The 19,703-nt window shown below is 42.9% G+C and overlaps 1 protein-coding gene across 1 annotated transcript in view; it reads left to right on the forward strand.

The window, feature by feature from the left end:
• Nucleotides 1–19,703, forward strand: part of atp10a (ATPase phospholipid transporting 10A) — a 147,981-nt gene that overhangs the window by 35,954 nt on the left and 92,324 nt on the right. The window contains exon 2 of the mRNA XM_052026516.1: nt 18,365–18,569. Coding sequence (XP_051882476.1) covers nt 18,365–18,569 — 205 coding nt within the window. The remainder of the gene's footprint in view (nt 1–18,364; nt 18,570–19,703) is intronic.

A 19,703-nucleotide genomic window follows, 5' to 3' on the forward strand; every position in this document is an offset into this window, starting at 1 on the left:
TGCTGCCTCTCAGCTCCAGCGACCCAGGTTCCATCCTGACCTTCAGTGCTGTCTGTGCGGAGTCTGCTTGTGCTCCCTGTGACTGTGTGGGTTTTCGCTGATTTCCTCCTACATTGCAAAGCAATCCACAATGCATCTCCTGAACTCCGCACTACGTGAACACATAATCATCGTCTTCCTGTGGACTGTAGCTTAATGGAAATACACTATTAAAAATCTTTGCATTTACTTGCAATAATTTGCTAGTAATTGTGAAATGGGCTATATCTACACCCTCACAAACATTCTCAAAATATGACTCTCCTCCTTCAAAGATATCTTTATTAGTCACATGTACATCGAAACACACAGTGAAATGCACCTTTTGCATAGAGTATTCTGGGGGCAGCCCGCAAGTGTTGCCACTCTTCTGGCGCCAACATAGCATGCCCACAACTTCGTAACTCGTACGTCTTTGGAATGTGGGAGGAAACCAGAGCACCCGGAGGAAACCCACGCAGACACAGGGAGAACGTACAAACTCCTTACAGACAGCGGCCGGAATTGAACCCGGGTCACTGGCACTGTAATAGTGTTATGCTAACTGCTATGCTACATGCCTGCCCTCTTTCCCTGACCGCCTCACCCACCCTCTTTTTTTTGTCATAGGTGGAATCCAACAGCATAGGGCCTTTGGCTCACCATGTCCATGTTGATTGTCAAGTTCTTCCTCCGCCCCACTTCACCCCTCCTTGAGATCCACTTCCACTTACAGGCTTCTCAATCTAAGATTATCATCACCTGAATATTTAATACTCACCAACTCTAGTAACTGCTTCTAGCTCAGTAGTGTTTACACCTGTGGTCATGGTGATTTATTTACATTGTGGAATTTAATAGAAGCCTTGTGTGTGCATAACTTTCTAGCCTGTCTCGGTGAATGTAGTTTCTGAAACTGCAGCTGCTCCACACATATTGTACCTCAAAACTTGTTTCAAATATGAGTGCCTTTTCCCACATCTCTGCAGCATGGAATGTTGTGGCAGGGAGGAAAAGTTAAACTGCAATTGTTCTGTGGTTAAAGAAGTCTAATTTAATAAAAACCTTTTTAATAGTTTCAACTTCCAGTCCAATTATGGGTCATTCCTTGCTCTAATTGTTTGTAAGTTATAACGTCTTGTATGTAATATGCTTCTCGCACCACTTCTGATTATTAATTCAGAATTATTTGGCTGCTCTCCAATGCAAGATGTTTATCTAGAAATTCATCCCTGGTCAATAGTGCTGCATAGCAGACACTAAGTGGTGCACTCTGTTTCTGAAATTCCTTTCGCTCTAGTCAGTGGATCTGAAGTTTGAAGGGAGTGTGCAAGGCATTGACGATCAATATAGTGCACCTAGCATCAACAACTGGCAATGATTTTCCAGACAGTTTGCTTATTTTGAGCCCAGTAGACAACACTTGTTCTGAAAGCTTTTTCGAAACTCTCAAATTGTAGGTATTTGTTGTTGTTTTATTCTCTTATTAAGATGTTCTATTCTTTCCAATCCCAGTAGGGGATGAGTTGTTACTATGTGAACAAGTTGAACTTCTTTTCAGCAACTTGTTACTCTGCCTTTTGTGTTGAAGTCACAAGACATTTCGTAGAAGTGTAATCAATTAGCAAAAAGGTAAAATGTTGTATTATGTATAGAAGACTCCAGGAAAAGTGCTAGAAAATGTGATCAGGGTATATAGGTACTTGATGGCTGGCACAGGCACAGTGGGCTGAAGGGCCAGTTCCTTTGCTGTATGTCTTAATGATTCATTGTCTTTTTGAGCCAAGCTTGCAAGGTGATGCCTAAGCTTGACCAACATTGTTGTGAAAGTCTGTTATCTTCTGCCTTCTCTTGTCTGTGAAAGCATCCATCCACCATTCCTGTGACCGGATCAGATTCTGCATGTGTGGAAATTCATAGTTTGGCACGAAGTTGGATATTAAACAGAGGCTGATGTTAAAGCCTGCTGGGTTACCCTAGTGCATCCAAGCTTCCGATTGGAATTGAGGAGTGGGATATGAAGTGCCAGCCATGGCATTGGGTCCTATGGGCAGGCACAGTAGTGTGGCAGTTAGCGTAACGCTATTACAGCGCCAGTGACTCGGGTTCAATTCCCGCTGCTGTCTGTAAGGAATTAGTATGTTCTTCCCGTGTCTGCATGGGTTTCCTCCGGGTGCTCCGGTTTCCTCCCATATTCCAAAGATGTACGGGTTAGGAAGTTGTGGGCATGCTATGTTGGTGCCAGAAGAGTGGCGACACTTGTGGGCTGCCCCCAGAACACTCTATGCAAAAGATGCATTTCACTGTTTGTTTCAATGCATGTGTGACTAATAAAGATATCTTATCTTATCTAGTAACAGCTTATCCAGTTTAGAAAGGGGATTGTTTCTTCTAATTCACTTTTCCGTATTACGAGTGTTGTGTCATTCACGTGTCACTCTGCTGAAGGGTTCAGTGACGATTCATCCATTCAATAAAAGAAACCAAACTGCCATCGATAATAATACAGAAGGATGTTGACCTGGTGACTTCACTCACAAAACTTCCAATATGGCTATTGGTTTTGTTAGGAGAATATTTTATTGCTGTTCAGAAATAACAAAGCAGCATTGATTCATGTTAAGGCATTATCACAAAGAAACCCAAGTACTTGAGCCTATAAATTTCTTGAAGTGTAAATTATTAGTCGAGTTCTAAATTGTGTCACTCTTTCTTATACCCTTACATGGAGGGGATAGCTTGTGGCAAAATAAGTAATGTAGCACAGGGTCAACAAATGGGAGTGAGGTCTGACGGTGCCTACAATATTCTGTATTGCTGTCTAGTTACCACAGACGTGTGTCATCCAAATACCATGATTTATTACTTTTCCATCGATATGTACTGCTCAGTGGTTTGGTTTGGAGCAGAGGGATGAGATGTATGTCTTAACCTGCACTGTATTGATTCATCCTGATCTGACAGGAGCTATGAGTTGGTGAATTATAGATGTGCATGGCTGTCAAAGGTAAAATATTCCCTTATCTTCCTCTTGCCCATTTTTGTCGGAGAGCAGTTCCAGAACAAACACACGAGAGTGTTAATCTGAACCATGGGCAGCTTTCCCATATTTAGATCTGGCCACATCAAAGTGAAATATTGTTGGGAGAAGCAGAAAAGTTCAGTCGGGAACTCTAGAATCCACAACTGCCAAAGGCAGGGTGAAGGAAACTAGGGCTGCTGAAGAGCTGGAAGTTGGAGGTGGTGGGAGCTGAGCTCTAGTTTCACTTTCCCCTGAAACGTGCATTTTCCAGCTGGAGGTAGATAGTGACTCAGAACTAAAACTTTGCCAGATCTTCTAAAACATAAGTTAGAAAAGCAAAACACTATGATGCTGGAGGAACTCAGCAGGCCAGGCAGCACCTGTGGAGAAAAGCAGGTGGTCAACATTTCGGGTCAGGACCCTTCTTCAGGACTGAAGATAGGAAAAGGGGAAGCCCAATATGTAGGAGGGAAAAGCAGAGCAGTGATTGGTGGACAAAAGAGGGGAGGCGGGGTGGGCACAAGGTAGTGATAGGTAGATGCAGGTAAGAGACAGTGATAGGCAGGTGCGGGGGAGGGGAGAGCACATCCACCAGGGGATGGGTCAAGGGTAAGAAGAGAGAGGGAAAATGTGGGGGGGGGGGGGGTTACCTAAAGTGGGAGAATTCAATGTTCATGCCGTTAGGCTGCAAGGTTCCAAGATGGAAAATGAGGTGCTGTTCCTCCAGTTTGAGCATTTTCCATCTTGGAACCTTGCAGCCCAACGGCATGAACATTGAATTCTCCCACTTTAGGTAATCCCCACGAACCCACTCCCCCCACCCCCCCACCCCCACCATGCTGCTTCTCTTCTTCCCTTTCCTAGCCCCCTTGTTCCACTCTCTCCTTCCCTTTGACCCATCCCCTGGTGGATCTGCTCTCCCCTCCTCCCCTGCACCTGCCCATCTCTTACCTGCATCTACCTGTCACCTCCCTGTGCCCACCCCGCCTCCCCTCTTTTGTCCATCTATCACTGCTCTGCTTTTTCCTCCTATATAATTGGGCTTCCCCTTTTCCTATCTTCAGTCCTGACCCAAAACGTTGACTGCCTGCTTTTTTCCATGGATGCTGCCTGGCCTGCTGAGTTCCTCCAGCATCATCGTGTTTTTCATCTACATTCCAGCATCTGCAGTCCTTTGTTTCTCTAGTTAGAAAAGCAAGGCACGCATGCTTTAAATAGGATGGGCCAGCACAGTGTGGAGGGGAGGGCAGCAACCTGTGGTCACAGGACTGGTATTCATCATCTGTGACTTGAGGATTTATCAAAGCCCTTTGAGTCAGTGAATTCACTGTTGCTCTGCAGCAAACGGCTATTGCTGTTTGTGGGAACTTGCTGTGCGCAAATTGGCTGTTGTCTTTCCCTTAGCTGCAGTTCACAAGTTAGTTGATTGTAGAGCATTTGAGGATGCCCTAAGCTTGTGAATGGAGCTAGATCAATGGAAGTCATTCTGTTTTGCTATATGATACATGCCAGTGTTTACACGGCATCCTCATTTCTAACAGCCTCAAGTAGTTTATCTGCAGGTGCTGGGAACAAATTTGATCATTGTTGAATTTCGAAGGACAGCTGCAATATTTGTCAAACGTGCAATGTTGTGTGGTAAATCTAACCCTTTTATTTCTTTTCTTGATGGTTGCTGAGACTTGGTTTTACAGCTACACAGAATTGTGTTACCTGGATCAAGTAATAATTCTTCAGCCGCAACCATAGATAATTGTTATTCCTGTATTTGTTCTGCAAACTGCAATATCTCAGTTGTGTCTTTAGCCTTGCTCTTCCCAACACATTGATGCAATCACAAAGAAGGCGCGCCAGTGGCTCTAATTCATTAGGAGGTTGAGGAGATTTGGTGTGTCACCAAAGACTCTTACAAATTTCTATAGATGTACAGTGGAGAGCATTCTGACTGGTTACATCACAACCTGGTATGGAGCCTCCAATGCACAGGATCGCAAGAAGCTGCAGAGGGTTATAGGCTTAGCCAGCTCCATCAGGGGCACAACCCTTCCCACCATCGAGGACATCTTCAAGAGGCAGTGCCTCAAGAAGGCACCATCTATCATTAAGGATCTTCACCATCCGGGACATGCCCTCTTATTACTACCATTGGGAAGGAGGTACAGGAGCCTGAAGACCCACACATAGCATTTTAGGAACAGCTTCTTCCCCTCCGCCATCTGATTTCTGAACGATCCATGAACTCATGAACACTGCCTCATTATTCCTTTTCTTTTGGTACTATTTATTTATTTTTGTAACTTATAGATTTTTATGTCTTTGCACTGTACTGCTGCCACAAAACAACAAATTTCATGTCATACGTCAGTGCTAATAAATCTGATTCTGTAACCTCCCACCGTTTCTGCACAACTTTAATTTTAGTCTCTCGTGTGTCCCCAGTTTCCTCAATCCTGCCTTTGGCAGTCAAGCACTCTGACATTCCCGGAATAAATCTTTCCAATTCTCCTTAAAACATTTCTCTTTGATGTTGCTGAGTTGAAATCCTAAAACACCGAACCTGACTGCAAGGCCAGAGTAACTTCAGCAGAGGTTCAAGAAAGCAGCTTACCACCATCTTCTCAAGGGGATGGTCAGTAAATGCTGGCATCACCAGTGAAGCCCAAAACATTGATTTGAAAAAAAATTATGTTCTGAGGCAATTTTTGACCAATTTTGCCTCTGTGAAGTCATTTGATTGAGAAATTAACTAATATCGTGGTAGACATGAAATTTCTCTTGATAGCCATAGAAAACATCAAAGTCAAGCTTGGTGCTGTCCTCATTTGATGCACACATTCCTGCAAGAATCATTGAACCGAGGTTGGAAGCAGGACCTTAGAATTTCTCCATGTTGCTTGATTTGGGAATGCGGAGACCTGTTGGACATACAGGGTGAGCTCAGTGGCCTGTGCAGTATAGACTTCATCCAGTTTGCAGTGTCGTTGCGCATTCTTAAACCAACATTAAAATAATGGGACTACCTCACTGGCAACTTGGTCAGCATGGATGACTTGGGCCAAAGGGCCTGTTTCCATGCTGTACGACTACGAATACAATACTTTAGAACTTAGTATAAGTAGGTTTGTAGTGTTAAATTGATCTGTGCAATAAATTTTATTGTTATTTAGAAGACTACCTTTAGTAAACATTTTTCTAGCTGAGAATACTTAAATGTAACAAGTGTTCTCAGGTCAAAGAGAGACAGTATGACTTCAGTAAACGCTGTCCAAGATTCAGAAATCCCAAAAGTTCGGCATCTGGTTCTCTGGGTAACATTATCCAATGCTCCTTTCCTGCTCATCAGGGCCACAGTTCCTGTGCTTCTTTCCTGAACACGGGGCCATGGTTCCCGCACTCCCTCCCCACTCAGCGGGGCCCTGGTTCCCGCACTCCCTCCCCACTCAGCGGTGCCCTGGTCCCCGCACTCCCTTTCAACTTACCTGGTTCACTGAAAAGTTTGGTATAATACTGTGTATCATCTTAGGGAAAAAAAAGTAATTTTAAAATGTGTTGGGCTGTTAACTGAAACAACATCCAGTAATCCAGAAATTCTGCTGGTCTGGCACCACCAAAGTCCCTCGCATGCTGGATTATTGGAGTCTGTACTATACAGCCAGGTGCTTTTCCCACTATTTTAAAAACAAGTGGTCTCCCAGTTAAAAGAGTGTTCTAATGGGACTATCATTGATTCTTAACAATGAAACAGCGCTTTCCAGTCCAAAACAAACATGCAAATTTCTCTCCTCAGCAGCTGTTCCTTCAGTGACCATCATGTCAACAGGTGCTGTGTGATACAACGGTGTTAGTGCTTCTCAGACCTCTTTTTTAAACAGTTTCAGCACTTGGGTCTTGGAGATACTGCGGATTCTTATTTGAGGTCACTGGCTACATAGTAAGCTCCTTGGGAAAAGTTTGTTTAAATCTCCAGGTGAGGGCATATTCCACAGGGTTATTTTCTGATTTGAGGCAGTCTGGCTCATTTTAAAGGGTAGAACAGCTATTGTACTTGGCATACAACGGATGAGTGTTTTGTCATCTCGTTAGTAACTAATTTGATGAATTAGCGGGGAAGTTACCGATGTTTTGCAGGTGCATGGAAGTATCTGTTTCTGCACTGCAGCACAGCACTGATCAGTTTTCCAAGGATGGATTTAAAGTTCATCGAGCCACATCTGTGGGAGGAAAGGAACTGTTGATGTTTCGGGTCAAAACCCTGCATCAGAAACCCTACTTCAGTCCTGAAGCAGGGTTTCAACCCCACCCCCACCCCCCCCGCCATAGATGTTGCTCGACCCACTGAGTTCCTCCAGCAAGTTATTTGTTGCTCCAGATTCCAGCAAATGCAGTCTCTTGTGTCTCTTTTTAAAGTTCATTATTTGCTTGTGCTTTATGTGTACAGAGATTCTTTGCCTATTCTGCACTTTGAGCAGAATTGACAATGGAGGAAGAAACGAGAGAATTAAAGACCATTTTTCTGCAATGTAATTATTCTTGCAACAGTGTTGAATATTGTGGAGCACATCTTGTGAAACACACAGGCAGATATTGTTTGTATTACTATTCAATCCATTGGAAGAGCATGGGTGGGGAGTTCAGAACTGGGTAGTTTGGTCAATGAAGTTGCACACCTCATTTATGTGGTGTGGTAAACCACACACTGGGTGTGATTGTTGGATGATTTATTTCCAAATCCACATGTCTAATTTTTTCCAGGCTGTGTTTGTGTACTGCCCTAGCAGGCTGCTGGGAAATGAGATTGTTCCTGTTTGCAGAACCAGTGGTTAAGAGTAGTTGGGACATAATGGTTAAACACCTAAGGTATCAGTCTTGAAAGTCTGGTGCTACTGCAGTGGAGCTTGGGTGGGGGTGGGGGAAACATCTGTTGGCTGGGACCAGATTGCTTTTGGATTTTTCTGGTCTTGGTCTTGGTATTGGTTTATTATTGTCATTTGTACCAAGATACAGTGGAAAAACTTGTTTTGCATACCAATCGTACAGGTCAATCCATTACATGATGCAGTTACATTGAGTTAGTACAGAGTCTCTGCTCTTTAGTAGCAATGGGTGAATGAACTGTGCATTCCCAATTTCTGTGCTTTGGTAGTCCTGTAAATCTGAGTTCAATCAGCTATTTACAGGTCCCTGATACCTTGGATATAAAATCATGTTCAAATCCCTGTTCTAATAGTGGAGATTGTCTGTCTTATTGACAACCATTCAAGTTTAAAAACATCATGATAAATGCTGTGGTGTTTAACTAGGTCCAAAGTGTTACTAAGGTTAACCACTTGTGGGCCTCATTCGACCCCATGAACTCCGCTGGTGGAGAAATTTATCTGTGATGGCCAGCACTAAAACTACATTCAGAAGTGTGGGAACACAACCAGCAACTGATACTGCTGCACATGGGTAATACTAATGAGCAAAGATGAATTTCTCACCTTCCTGGCCTTTTATTGTTAGCATTGTCACTGAGATCCCGGATCTTATTTTGGTTCCTGAAGTATTGCATCAGACTTCAGCCTCTTACTTTTGCCCTGATCTCTTTTTGATGCCACGTCTTCTCTTGATTATGGTTTACAACTCCAAACTTATAGTAGTTAACTTACTGGGCTGGAATCCAGAGAGTGGGTCTGCTGAATTGAGGATATGAGTTCAGTTCCCATTGCGATGCTGAGAAATTTCGATTCAGGTAATTAAATACATCAGGAATAAAAAGTTGGTATCAGGAAAGATGACCATAAAATTAGTGGATTGCTGTGAAATGCCGAGGCCCATGAATGCCTTCCAGGGAAGAAAACTTATGGCGTATGTGACCCTCAGACCCTTGGCATTGGCCGCTGAAATGACTTAGAAGTGTACTCAGTTTGGGGACAGTTGGTGGGATCAGACTAAACCTGGTGACACCCACATCCTGTGAATGAATATGTTTTTAAAAAAAAGTACTGTCTTGACACTATACACCAGCTCTGCGAACAGAAGGATGCTGTAAATTGTTATCCACCTTGAGAGACCAACATCTGGGAATAATTGAAAGAAACATTTGGAATGAAATCCTCCAGAAGCAATCAATGCCTTGGTGGATGGAAAAACATTGAATCACTACTTTCTGGCACTTCACGAAAGAAACAACAAAGACTGGTTTGATCTTGATCTCTGAAATGTTTTCCAGTAAATCTTTAAATTTCAGTAAACCCCTTCCTTGTTAAGGCAAAGCTTTGAGACGATGCAGAATCAACAAAATAGGAGCATAACAAACAGCAATCAGCTATTTGCATTCTTGAACCTGGTCCACCAATTCAGTTGGATCATGCAGATCTGTGTACACTGACCTTGTGTTCATTATATAACCTGCTTCAACAGCCACTTCTAACCTGAATGTATGTAACTCCAATGACTCTCAAGAATTTTGATACAATCTGGGACAAAGCAACTTGCCACCAGCAAAGTGGCTACAGTGTGTACTATCTACAAAATGTATTGAAATTACTCGAGAACCTTCCAAACCTCTACCACCAAGAAGGATAACAGCAGCAGGTACATAAGAATACGATCATCTGCAGGTTCCCTACTAAGTTACTTGCCACACTGGTATTGGAATTGGTTTATTATTGTCACATATAACGAGATACAGGGGAAAAACTTAGTTTTGCAAGCTATCCATGCAGATCATTTCAAAACATAAGTACTTTGAGGTAGTATGGGGAAAGCAATAATAGAATGCAGAATACAGTATTACAGTTACAGAGAAAGTGCAGGTAAACAAATAAGGTGCACGGGCCATGACAAGGTAGACTGTGAGGACAAGAGTTCACCTTTAACATATGAGAGGTCCAATCTTATAACAGTGGGATAGAAGCTGTCCTGGTGGTGTGTGTTTTCAAGCTTTTGTTCCTTCTGCCCAATGGAAGGGGAGAGAAGAGAGAATGTCTAGTTTGAGAGAGGTCTTTGATTATGCTGGTTGCTTTTCCAAGGCAGCGACAAATGTAGACAAGAGTCCATGGAGGGGAGGCTGGTTTTCATGATGGACTGAGCTGTGTCCACAACCTTCTGCAATTTCTCACAGTCTTGGGCAGAGCTGTTGCCATACCAAGTTGTGGTGCATCCGGATAGGAGGTTTTCAGTGGTGCATCTATAAAAATCGGTGAGGGTAAACAAGGACATGCTGAATTTCCTTTAGCCTTCTGAGGAAGTAGAGGCACTTTCTTGGCAATAACTCGAGAATTTATCACTAGTCCTTTCTCAATGTTGAGACTAAATTCTAGAACTCTCCCCACAAGCACTAAGGGAGTGCCTTCACCAGAGGAACTGCAGTGGTTCAGGAAGGTGACTCACTATCACCATCTCAAAGGCATTTAGGGATGGGCAATAAATGCTGGCGATGTCCAGCTCCAGAAAAATTAATTCTTTAAAAATCCCATAACGAGTCACAGAGATTGAGACCTGATACTTTGCCACAAGGTGGGATGGTTGGGGTTGATTCATATGGCAGAGTGACCCATGACAATCGGCTTAACTGCAAATGGTTGGGCTTCCTTCCTTGTTTTTCTGACTACAGAATGACCAGGTGCCCATGCCTTTGTGTGTGTGTGTGCTGTAGTCTTTTGAAGAATTGCCAAAAATATGTACATCAGTGTTGACTAAAATCTGCATGATAAAAACTGAAAATGTAAATCACAGGTGTCCCATGCACTTGGATTTCATTTATCAAAGGACTTCTGGGACGTGCTAATCGAAAGGTGGAAGGGCTTGTAATCTTGTGCATAAAAATGGTAATCTGATTGCTGTATTTCGATGTACTTGTGAAGTGGTTTATATTCATCTGAAACCACAAGCCGGGGAAAATAGCACAAATAAATCACTGTTTTGTATGTCCTTGTTCTGAAACACCTCAAAGCAACTAAGTAGTTGTTATTCGCCACATCATTCTGACGGTCACTTTAGAAACTGTAGCTTGAGGTTACAATGCAAACCTGATAATCTCCAAGGGAGTCTTTCTCCACCGTTTACTTCCTCAGTGACAATGATGTAGCTGGATTGGCATTCAATGGTGTCTTTGCTCCAACAGTGTTTAATAATTTGCTTAGCAAACATTGAACATTGTCTGGAAGTGAGCAAAGCAATGCATTGTCTTCTTATAGGAGCTGATATGACTACAGTGGGCTGCATGATCTGCTATTGAGCTCTGATTCCATACGACCTTCATTCAGGTCAAATGTTTTGCACAGCAACTGCTTGTTGTTAGGGGAAAGGGTATAGGGATGAAAACTAAACAGATATACAGCTACTTTGGGCATTACTAACATGTCACTATAATTTCTGCGTTAGTGGATGCTATCGATGGAGCCCTCACCCACATCTCTTCTGTTTCCCATATATCTGCCCTCTCCCCATTCCCCCTCAGACATAACAGGGATAAGAGTTCCCCTCGTCCTCATCTCCAACAGGACCTCACCACAAGGCACATCTCTTTCCCTCCCCTCTCCACTTTCCGCAGGGATCACTATCTCCGTGACTCCCTTGTTCGGCTCGTCCCTCCCTATCCATCCCCCTCCAGACACTTATCCCTGCAACCGTGCTAAGTGTTACACCTGCCCCTACACCTCCTCCCTCACCACCATTCAGGGCCCTAGACAGTCCTTCCAGGGGAGGTAGTCCTTCACATGTGAATCTATCGGTGTCGTTCATTGCATCCAGTGCTCCCAGTGCGGCCTCCTCTACATCGGTGAGACCCAGCGCAGATTGGGGGACCACTTCGTCGAGCACCTTCACTCCATCTGCCGTACCAGCCGGGATCTCCCGGTGGCCAGCCATTTTAATTCCTCTTCCCATTCCCACACCAACATATCTGTCCATGGCTTCCTCCATTGCTAATTTGAGGCTAGATGCAGGTTAGAGGAACAGCAACTCCTATTCTACCTTGGTAGTCTCCAACCTCACGGCATGAACATCGATTTATCTAACTTCCGGTAACCACTCCACACTGTCCCCCCTTTTACTTTATCCTACCAGCCCTATCACCCCATCTCTTTCCCCTACCCCACCCTCTCGATCTGCCCATCACCCACAGATTCCTCCCACCGGTTCCCCTCCCCATCTCCTTTCTCTTATTCCATGTCCTCTCCTGTCAGATTCCATCTTTTTCAGCCCTTTGTCACTTCCACCTATCACCTCTCAGCTTCTTGCATTATTCCGACTCTTCCCCCCTCCCTCACCTGCCCATCACCCCCCTCTCGCCTGGATCTACCTATCACCTGCCGGCTCTTGCTCCCCCCCGACCACCTTTTTGTATTGACTATCTCCCCTCTTTCCAGCCCTGACGAAAGGTCTCAACCCAAAATGTCAGCTGTCCATTTCCCTCCATAGATCCTGCCGGACCTGCTGAGTTCCTCCAGCACTTTGTGTGCGTCTGTGTGTTGCTCCAGATTTCCAGCATCTGCAGTCTCTTGTGTCTCCATCATTACCTGGCCTCTGTTTGACTCCAGATCCATAGCATTGAGGTCATCTCCTCACCACCTTACATAATCCACCTTGCCAGACTGCATTCCAGGGTAATTAGAGTTGACCTTGCAAAAGGCACCACTGGCATCCCTTGAATGAATTAAAAGCTCACGGGTCCAGCAACCTGGATTTGATCCTGATCTTGATGCATTGTTTTTTTTTGTGGGATTTGCACATTTTTTTTCCTGATTGCGGCTTCCCTCTTGGGAGCTGGCAAGGATCTGATGGTCCAAATGGCCTCTTGTGTCGTAAGAATAAAGTTAGCCAGTTGCTGGCTGAAATCTATCATTTTAGATCACACAAACCTATTGATGATTCTTGCCCAAGCCCATCTTGGAAATGGCACTTTAAGTACCTGTCCAGATATTTGTTGAATTGGGTGGTGAATCTGCCTCCACCGTCCTTTCAGGGAGTGAGTTTCAGACTCCTAATACTCACGAAATGAGGTTTTTTTTTCTTTTAGCCCGTTCAATTAACAAGTCTATACCTTCCAGTTATTTCGTTATTATTATCCTTGATGGCAAATCCATTCTTTTTGTGTAGCTGTCAAGCAAGAAGAAGATGGGGTCATTTATGATACTGTTGTAGTTGAATAGCTTACTAACACACTGCATGTAACATGAATGGACCTCTGGGCAAGGAAATGGTGGCTTTTTGTTTCCAAGGTCCTTCAGTGAAACGATTCAAAATTCCAAGGACAGGAAGGTAAAAGAAATATAGTAGCTGCTTAAGGAGCATTGGGAGAGCTCACTGATAGGGATTGCTTTTTATCATCCCGCATCAGTGTTCAAACCTCCTCATGCTGGGTGTTACTAACCTGCAGCAAACACATGGTCCATTGCCTAATGCTGTTATAGCAACACAGCCTCATGACAAGCAGTGTTCCATTCATTCAGTCAGTGTCACAGGACTGATTGTGTACAGTTATGTACTTCAGGCATTCAGTGGCTCATGGGTGTTGAAGCAGTAACAACACCGAATTTGTGTTTGATTGCTACAAGACTTGATGGGCAAAAGGGTGCATGATTTGATAAGTACATATTGCCTTTATTTGTCATGCCAAGTCCACTTATTAGCCCTTTGAACCTCTTGCAATATTCAGGAGATAGCAGTAGTTATTTTAATATCCGCGTTGCAGTAAGTCATTTATTTTCTTTTCCTGTTCTGTCTGGGTATGGTTGCTTGGTAAGGAGCTGTGCTGTCACATGTGCATTTTTCATACTCCCGATACTTGGGGAATTAACTGAACTGATCAATCGTATGCCACAGCTGCTGTCCTTTCAATCTGTTGTGCCTGCTGAGATTGTGATCATTTTTAAACTTCCAGTTACCACCACCTGTCTGCAGCCAGGAAAGATGTCCAGATATATCGGGCAATGAGGCCGAAAGAAAGGGCAATTAAATTGATGCTGATTTCCACCATTACTTATTAAAACAAATGCATAAGTGCTTGCTTACATAACAATACACATCAACGAAACTTTTTTTAATTGACGTGCTTTGAGACTCTTAAGACCCAAAGGCAATAAATGCAAGCAGTTTGACTCCTGTCATCAGCTTAGAACAGCATGTGCCAAAACCATTGACTTATAATGTCATTTCTTTAATAAAAATTTAAAGGTAGTCCATTGGACTCTTGGGAACATTTTAATTTTCAAATACATAACTTGCTTGTATTATATCACAGCCACTGTATAGATGATACAAGACCTCCTCCTCAAGGTGTCATGGTGCAGTACTAAACCCTTTTCTCCATGTCAGAGGCTGAGGATTGAAGTAATATTTCTGAGTTTGTGCGCAAAAATCTAAGATTATGCAGCCATTGGAGCAAAGGGGCTTCTTGTTGCATTTCTTCCTTTGAAAGAACCAGATCACCTGGGATGTAGGGTTTGGTTTGGGGAGAGGGTGTCAGTGATTCCAAACCCTTTGGGAGTTGGGGAGGCCGAGTTTTGGATTGGTAACCAGGATGGGGTGAGGGATTGTGCGGCAATCTGGGAGAGTGGAGATAAGTGTGGTGACTTCTGGGAGTGGAGGATCAGGTCTCCAAGGCATGGAAGTATGTATTGCAGCTTCAAACCAGCATCTTTGTGGGAAAGCCACCACAAAACAGTTAATTAAAATGGAGACCTAGACAATAAAAAGTTTGGTGAGAGGGACTGGTTTATAAAGTGGGTTTTGAAGAGCGAGGTGAAAAAGTGGAGGGGCTTACAGAGCAAAGGCCTTGGGGATTGAGAGTACAGACACTCTCGGTTGGCAGGGAAAGGATTAGGGGTTACAACAAGGACAGAGACAGAGGGATGTGGGATTTGGAGAATCTGGGTATCTTTATATGACTGGGGATAGAGAGAGGGAAAGTTCTCTGATGCAAGGTTGCAGGCCTGATGCAGGGCTTCGACCTGAAATGTCGGCAATTCCTTCCCCCCACAGATGCTGCTCAACCTGCTGAGTTCCTCCAGCAGAATGTTTGTTACTCCAGATTCTAGCATCTGCAGTCTCTTGTGATTCCAGAGGAAGTTGTGATTTGATTTAAGACACAAGGTGAATATTAAACGTGAGGAATTTGGAGCCAGGGACTAACATGAGGGCAAAGGTCATTGAATGACTTATTGAATGGCAGAGCTAGTACAAAGGGTCAAATGCCTCCAAATTCCTCAGAATTAAAATTCACCTTGTGTCTTCTGAGTACAGCAAGGATGGGAGGGAAGAAGAACATAGCAGGATACATGGCTTCTAGATACTTAGGTGCTTCAAATGTTTATGGACTGTGGATGAAGGGAGATTTAAAGGAAACAGAAGCATGATTGAGGGTGTTAGAAGGAATTGGACATTGGAGGAGTTGGAACTGAGGTGTAGAGTAGAGAAGGGAGAGTTGTTCCTTGTGCAGGGAGATGGGACGGTCATGGACCCTGCATTGGGGCTGGCGGGGTTTATGTGGGGGATAAAGGTAAAAAGGAGTTTCAAGCATATGGCCTCTCAAGATGTCCCAAAATCCTTTGCAGCCAATGAGGTGGAATCATTCTTGTAGGAGACACAACCGTCGCTGTTAACCTGCATTGTCCATTTTTGACCAACGTGGACTCACTGGGCTTAATGGCCTCTAGTGCTGTGAATTTCTTTTATTTCTTTCATTCTAGAAATGTGTGCGTAGTAAACTCCCAAAATCAGCATTGTGAAATTAATCAATCTTTTTTCAGAATCAAAATCAGGTTTATTATCACTGACTTACATGATATGAAGCAGCAGCAGTACAGTGCCAACACACACAATTACTATGAATTACAAAATAAATAGCGCAAAATAAAACGAATAACGAGGTAGTGTTCATGGACCATTCAGAAATCTCATGGCGGGAGTGAGGAAGCCATTTCTAAATTGCTGTGTATGGGTGTTCAGGCTCCTATACCTCCTCCCTGATGGTAGTAACGAGAAGAGGGTATGTTCCTGGTGGAGGATAGATCCCCTGAGATGTTGATGTCCAGGAACTTGAAGCTGCTCACCCTTTCCACCACTGACCCCAAGGAGGACTGGTGTGTGTTCTCCTGACTTCCTGAAGTCTGCAATCGATTCCTTAGACTTATCAGGATGCTTATCAAGGATCAAATATTGGACAGATATCAGGCAAAGCTGCCTGTTGCTTAATGGTAATAATGTGAGGGGACCTTTCATGTCCAGCTAAGAAAATAGTTGGATCTTTTGATTTAACATTGTATCCAAACAGCAGTATCGTCTCGCTCAGTAAGAATGTGAAACTCAACAGGAGGCACCGGCCTTTCTTGCTACGCATATGCGTCAGGAAATGCCAGCAGCTCTGTCCACACAGTGTGACACTGCAGGTTGGTGGTGTGGGGTTTTGGGGGTGGGGGGGTGGAATCTATTGGGATTTACTGTTGATTGGATGATTGATTAAAAGAAAATTAGAGGGATATGGGCAAATGGGAATAGTTTAGATGTGCATCTTGGTTGGCATGGACAAGTTGGGCCGAAGCTGTATTATTCCATGGCTCTATGACTCACTTCTGGACTACTGCCTATGTGATTGTATCTGGAATGGGACTTGAATGTACATTTTCCTGATTAAGAAATGAGAGGGTTACCAACAGAGCTGCAGCTAAGATTTTATCCTCCCCAATGTTGAACAGGAGGGACCAGCAGCTCATTCTAGATAAGCAACCCAATAGGGTCTTGAGGGAAATAATCAGTTGGCTCTGAAGTGCCTGAGGCCATTGTGAGCTTATGAAATGCATGTGGACTTCTCCATCATTGCTGGTTTAGATAGGGTATGTAAAGAGAAGCAGTTCTCACCAGACTGATTTAGATGGTGTACGTGGAAGGAGCTTGTTCTCATTAGCAGATAGATCAAGGACTAGGGGACACAGATTTAAATTTTTTGTCAAAAAGGAGGGTTTGAAGAAATACTTTTTGTTCCTTGGAGAGTAATTATAATCAGGATTTCACAGTCTTTTCAACTGGTGGAAACAGAATCAATTAGTGCCTTCAAAGGGAATAGGATGTATACTTGAAAGGGAATAATATGTAAGACTACAGAGGAGTGGAGAATGGGGCTGGCAAGATGGTTGCCCTGGGAGCCAGTACAGACTTGATGGGCTGAATGCTCTGTGCTGTAACAATTCTACAATGATAATTAATTATATCTTCTTTCTTTTTCAAATGAAGCATGAGCGGGGCAGACTGGATTTGAATATTATCCTGATACATCTGCCTTTCTCAGAGCATAATGGGATCTAATTTTGGTTTCCTCTGTCCAGAGTCAGTCCATTATATTTCCTCGTCTGTCCTTGTGGAGTGTTTTTTTCTGTACTAGACTGCTAAAGCTGTCTGCCTTTATTCACATTAGACATTTCGCTGCCAGCAACATGAGGGCTGTATGCTCACAAGGACTGACGTGGCAGCATTTGCAGTAGACTTTGAAACAACTTGTAACTGATACAGCTGGACTGGTTGGTGCAGTTGAATTAATTTACGTAGGCATGCAATTTTTTTTGGTGTTCAAAACAGACAAACAAACAGAAGCACAATGTTCCTGTACTGTATTACAATCTCTTAATTGAAACCGAGTGTAATTTAACAACTTTCTCCAATAAATAGTTTAAACTTGTTTTGTCTTATCTCAAAAATAAATTCTTCCCTTAATGACTGTAATTATTTAACATTTTGCTGTATGTTTGAAAGTCATCTGTCCAACTTATTTTGGATTTTAACTTCTGTAGAGGCTAAGAAGCAATTTGCATTTGCTTTGTACAATAATAATAGACCTTTGGACATTTTTATGTGAAATTGCCCTTTGAAACCAAAGACTTTAACACATTTATATTAATGTGTAATGTAACATTGCATAGTATCATCTCAAGTCAAATAAGTACGGATACGATCCAAAACTGGGTGTTCATTTAAGATGATATTGGAGAAAATTTTTTCTTCAGAAGGTTGTGAATCTTTGGAATTCTCTATGTTATAGAGTGGGCTGAGTCACTGAGTATTTTCAGGGCTGAGACAGACAGGATTTTTGATCCATAGAGGAGCCAAGAGATTATGGGGAAAAGGCAAGAAAATGGAGTTGAGGCCAAGATGAAGCTCAAGGGACCATTTGGCTGATCACCACTCCTTTTTCTTGTACTCACATGTATTTTTATACCTATTGTCAAGATTTACAAAAGTTATTGCCTTATCAGGCATTTATTGAACTTAATCATTGTTATGTGTGTGTATATACACCTGAGACTGTGTGCACACATTCATGACCACTATGTATATGCTTCTTGCAAGGAATGAGAAAAAGTACGTGGAAAAGTATTGGAAAGAGGTTCAAGTGGGGGATTTTGTTCGCTTGCGATGCAATGAAATCATTCCCGCCGATATCCTGCTGTTGTACTCCAGTGATCCTGATGGTCTCTGCCACATTGAAACCGCTAACCTGGATGGAGAGACCAACCTCAAGCAACGACAGGTTATTAAGGGATTTACAGAGCTGGTAAGCTACTTTTCAACAATTTTGACTTCTTTTCCATTGCTTTGCCATCAAATCTGAGAGGCTATTCTGTTCATTGTGCTTGTGCAGTAACATGGAAAGACCTGTCCAATTAATCCCACTCTCAGAACACACAACAGTACAGCACAGGAATAGGCCCTTCGGCCCACAATGTTGTGCCAAGAAAATTAAACTAATAATTAAAACGAGCTTAACTAAAGCTTAATCCCTTCTACCTATACAATCTCCATATCCCTCCATTCTCTGCACATTCATGTGACTATCTAAGAGCCTCTTGAGCACCTCTGTTGTATCTGCCTCCACCACCACCCCTGGAAATGCTTTCCAGGCACCCACCACTCTCTGTGTAAAAAAAAGCTTGCCCCACATGTCTCCTTTGGTCTTACCCCCCTCACCTTGAATGCATGCCCTCTAGTATTAGACATTTCAACCTTTTCCTGCTCCTTTCCCCAAAATTCTGTAGTTCTTTTCATTTCTAAGCATCTTATTATTCTGGTGTAAAAAGAGCAATAAACAATGTGTAGATTTTGGTTTGTAAAGATATATAAAGGAATTCCATGAATCTGCAATTTAAAGCAAAAAATAATGGAAATTAAACACAGCAGCTAATCCAGAATCTGAAAGAGTTGGAGTTTCAGCAGAGACACTTAATCAAAACTACTGTGGAATGGGAGGTTCCCACATTGGACTGAAAGACAACATTGATTGTAACATCTCACACATTGACAATAAACATCAAAGTCCTTATAATTAAAAGCTTACGATTAGTTGTCACAAACATAACTTAAAGGCCCGATTCTTTCACTGCATTTCCAGATGAAGCCTTTAATACCTCTTTTTTTTTACTGTTTGCTGAAATCTTTTCCAGCTGTGACCTCCTTCCTAATGGTATTCCAGCTTGGATATCAGAAGTCATGATCTGATTTGCAACAATTCCCCATTTATTTGTCAGATTGTTTTTATAAGTAGATACAATTTTAAGTGTTGTTCATGATTGGCAGACCATTGTGGAACAGTTCATGGTGACATTCCAATATTTTGTTAAAAGTCAGCCTATTCAATTATCTCTTGATATCACCAAACTTATTGGTACTGGCCACAACTAATCCTCGTTAG

This window comes from Pristis pectinata, chromosome 11 (genome assembly GCF_009764475.1).
Source record: "Pristis pectinata isolate sPriPec2 chromosome 11, sPriPec2.1.pri, whole genome shotgun sequence".
Taxonomy (NCBI): domain Eukaryota; kingdom Metazoa; phylum Chordata; class Chondrichthyes; order Rhinopristiformes; family Pristidae; genus Pristis; species Pristis pectinata.